This window comes from Erythranthe guttata, chromosome 5 (assembly GCF_056151865.1).
Source record: "Erythranthe guttata isolate IM_541 chromosome 5, IM_541, whole genome shotgun sequence".
Classification (NCBI taxonomy): domain Eukaryota; kingdom Viridiplantae; phylum Streptophyta; class Magnoliopsida; order Lamiales; family Phrymaceae; genus Erythranthe; species Erythranthe guttata.
In genome coordinates this window covers 11,831,915-11,836,003 of record NC_142537.1, presented here as the reverse complement: position 1 = coordinate 11,836,003, position 4,089 = coordinate 11,831,915, and the positions used below count along the sequence as shown (strand labels likewise).

Here is a 4,089-nt window from a genome sequence, read left to right as displayed (position 1 = left end):
TCAAATAAGGGTAGGAAGCAGGGCTTGGGAAATTGGGTGAAATAGGCGAATACTTTTGGGGAAAACAAAAGAGGTAAGATAAGAGGGATTTTGGTGCAAACATAATGAAGAAATTAAGAGAACTCTTTCTTGATTTTCTGTGATATTAGCCGAGAATCGGTAGAGAGAGAGAAAGAGAGCGGAGAGAGTAACAGATGTTTTGTGATGAAGAAACGAAAGAAAGATATGGCTGTATGTTTTCATTATTTGCATTTTCGCCCGCCATCTTTCTTTTATTTTCTTTTCATTTCTTGATTTGTTTAATAAGTAAACTAGTGACCAAATGGATTTGATTTCCGTAAGTAGTTTCATAGTAACCAAATTCAAGTGGTTGCTAGCAACCCATAAAATGGTTGTTAATAATTAAATTAAAGACTCGTAGCAACCGTGAAAAAAATTGATGTTAAATTGGTCACTATTGACACTAAGTTATAGTGACCATAAAAATTGTCGCTACAAACTTTAGCTTTAGTTTCTACAAGATGTCTCACTAATAGTGACCACTTATAGCTACCAAATGTTCGTTGGTCGCAACAAGATTTAACCCTTCCCACTTTTGCCACAAAATTACGTTTGGTCACTAAATATGAACATTCAGTGACCATTTAGTTATGGTCGCTGAGAATGTGGTCACTGAAACTAGTTTTTCTTGTAGTGAATGATTGTGGTATAGTGGTGTTGTACATCATCAAGAAATATTTCACGCAACAGCCAATACCATCACAAACTGCAACAATGGAAATAGGTAACATGCGTCGTGAATTGGTGGAACTGTTCTTGCAACTGGGAAATGGGAAGGATTACAGAAATAAACGCTTCAAAACTAATAAGATGTAGCTAGTGACACCCTAGTTTTGTAATATCTCCAAACATATCTCTTTTGTTCGGATTATTAGTTTTTTGCACAACCAGTTATACTTCTTTTTATTTTTACTGTTTTATGTTCTGGATTATGCACATTGGTTACTATATTGCATCCAACTTGTTTTATCTTTCGTATCTATGTCTTCTTTTGTTACTAGTAAAACTGTTTTACCAGCATCGGGGGCTTAAAAAGTGAGTCAACTATGTTAACAATCTATACTATTGTTCATATAAAACTATAGTAAACTTTAGTTCACTATTTATAGTGAACTAGCTAAATTGTACAGTACAGTTCATAAAAAACACAATGCAGTGTATATAGTGCAGTGTACCATATATAGTGAGTCAACTATGCATTTTTATACAATATAGTAAACCATTTACAGTGAACTATAATCACTGAGTCAAGTAAACTGACTATTTACATTATAGTAAACTATTTACATTATACATTACAGTAAACCATTTACAGTGAACTGTAAACCATGAGTCAACTATGCCACAATTATACAATATAGTAAACAAATTACATTAAAGTAAGAATAATTTTATAGTAACCCAATACTGTACAAATCATCGTACAACTTACAGTGAACTAAGAAGTTACAGTAAACTGCCTCTGTTGTTATAAACTTATTACGTTTCAGTAAACTGCATATTCGTAGTAAAATTAATATATAATGCAAAACCCCATTTAAAAAACAGTCAACGATCGTATAAAACATAGCAATTGATATAAAAACATAGTTCAACAGAACATGTGCATTGATATAAAAACATAGTTCAACAGAACATGTGCGGAAAAATGTCCACAAATAAAACAGAATAGTTCAACAAATGCAAATAAACTAAAGAAAAATAACCATTTGCATACAATCATCTTCCTACATAAAAATTCATCCTATCCGCTTTGTGCACGTCTTCTTATTATGGTGTCCATATTCATTGCAACGACCACACTTCATCTTCCGAGCAATATGCTCTCCCCTAGAAGGAATTCTTTTCACTCTTGGCCTACCACGTCTTGTATGATAATCTGGGGGACCCACCAATTTTTGTTGATTGTCAACTACCACTTTACCAAAAGGCTGTATTAACATAGCATATGTACTCTTGAACATCGACACGTGGAAGTACTCATCAATGTGCTCATAACCATCATTTCTGTACAAAAACAACACAGCTGCAGCATGTACGCAAGGATATCCATTGATTTGCCACCATCTGCACGAGCATGTTCTTGCCTGCACATCTACAACAGCATTCGGCACCGAGTACACCTCATACACAAATTCAGACGCCTTTTTAACCGTCAATGGTCTACCCTCATTCACAAAACTATCAAAAATTGTTTCAAGATTCGGGCATATAGCAGTTGTCCACGTGTCACCCTCCTCGTGCCTTATACACATCTGCACCATTAACAAACTCCGAATTGCATCAATGAAATTGGTGATGGGAAGATGTCTATACCTTCGAATTTGGGCATTCCATGACTCAACAGCATTTGACGTGGTCTGACCATATCTACCAGCCTCAAAATACGAATGCGCCCAATTCTCATAAGGAAGGTCAGCTAAGAAATTGAAAATTCTTTCCGCTCCATTGGATCTTAAGTCACCCATTGCAACCTCAAATTCTTCCTTCGATGCAGCATAAACACAAGAATCGAACTGAAGTACAATTGCTTTCCGAAGGTTGGCACCAACACCCCTAAAATGGTTCTTCAAATTCCTCTTCAAGTGAATTACACAAAATGCATGACGAGAGCCTGGAAAAATGTTCTTCACCCCCTCAACAATGCCATGGCACCTGTCAGATATAAATGTTAGTACACGCTCCGTACCTACTGAGTCTCTCAAATGTTCCAAGAACCATGCCCAATTAGCATTTGTTTCTTCATTCACAATAGCAAATGCAAACGGGAATAAACCTGCATATTAAACATTACGTCAATAATCTAGTTGCTAATAATTTAAACATGCATTATGATTGACTAATACAATTCCAAAAAAAAATATGTAACTACGTCAAAACATTACCATCATTGCCATCTTTCGCAACGGCGCTGAGCAATATACCCTTGTGTTTTCCCTTCAAAAAAGTACCATCAACACATACAACGGGACGACATGATTTGAAACCACTCAAACATCCAGCGAAAGCGAAAAAACACCGCACAAAATTGTTGGAAAATTCATCAACATCTAAATGGAAAATACTACCCGGATTAGTCTTTCGCATTTCTTGAAAATATGATGGAAGGAATGAGTACGATGTGGTTTGATCACCATACACAACCTCCCTGCCCGCATCTACAGCCCTCCATGCAACAAAGTAACTAATATCAATACCATATTTATCTTTAGCTTGGTGAATTACATCTTTAGGGGTCGTTGTAGGCATAGCTCGAATATCATCCACAATAAGCTCTGCAATAATATCGGACGTGATCCTTCTTCTACTGCAAGTTCCAAATGTCATGCCACATGTGTGATACTTATGATATTTCCTAATATAACAAAATTTGTTGCACTTCTCAATCGATGCATGTATTCTCCACATGCATTTCTTCGAGTCTCTGTACCTGCACTGTGCCGTGACTCGATATGACTCATTTTTCACGTAGTCAAACTCAAAACCAGATTCAACAGAAAATTTGCACAATGCTTTCCTAAACTCAACAACGCCCCCTTTAAAAACCTGTCCCACATCCCTAATCAAAAAAAGCCAATTGTGGCTCAATAGTTGCTTACCATCCGATGGCACACCCATGATTCGTTCTTCACATAAACCATCATTCTCAACCAATAATGCAGATGGTGCATACGCAGATAAACTCCCAACTAGGGCATTTTGAACCTGAAAATCGTTATCAACGTACGCCAACGACCTTCCCCTATTTCCCAATTCAGCACGCTTCTCCTTTTCCTTCACGTTAACAACAATATTCTGCAAAGTTAACTGTTGTACCATGGCAAACATTGACAATACATCTTCATCATCTCCGAGAATGCAATCACCAAACATAGGCAAATTGTACGTCAAATACAGATTATCGGCACTCAAACCGCTCCATTTCGAACAAATAAAGCCAGACAATGCTTCATACCGCATACCAACTGTGAAACGCTTCAATGCTTTCACACCCGCATAGTTTAGCATCAGCATCACACTAATCGCCAT

The 4,089-nt window shown here is 36.8% G+C and overlaps 1 protein-coding gene across 1 annotated transcript; it reads right to left on the bottom strand.

Moving 5' to 3' along the window:
- Positions 1-1,799: 1,799 nt before the first annotated feature.
- On the bottom strand, positions 1,800-4,089 carry LOC148770629 (uncharacterized). Its single transcript, XM_088817954.1, has 2 exons — positions 2,946-4,089; positions 1,800-2,836 (listed from the first exon to the last, which is right to left on the bottom strand). Exons 1-2 carry the CDS (start codon positions 4,087-4,089, stop codon positions 1,800-1,802), a joined length of 2,181 nt encoding a protein of 726 aa, XP_088674080.1.

Coding starts and splice junctions, on each gene's coding strand:
- LOC148770629 (XM_088817954.1), bottom strand. CDS start 4,089: ATGGCGATTAGTGTGATGCTGATGCTAAACTATGCGGGTGTGAAAGCA. Junction 2,837..2,945: donor TGCGAAAGATGGCAATGATG/GTAATGTTTTGA, acceptor TTTAATATGCAG/GTTTATTCCCGTTTGCATTT.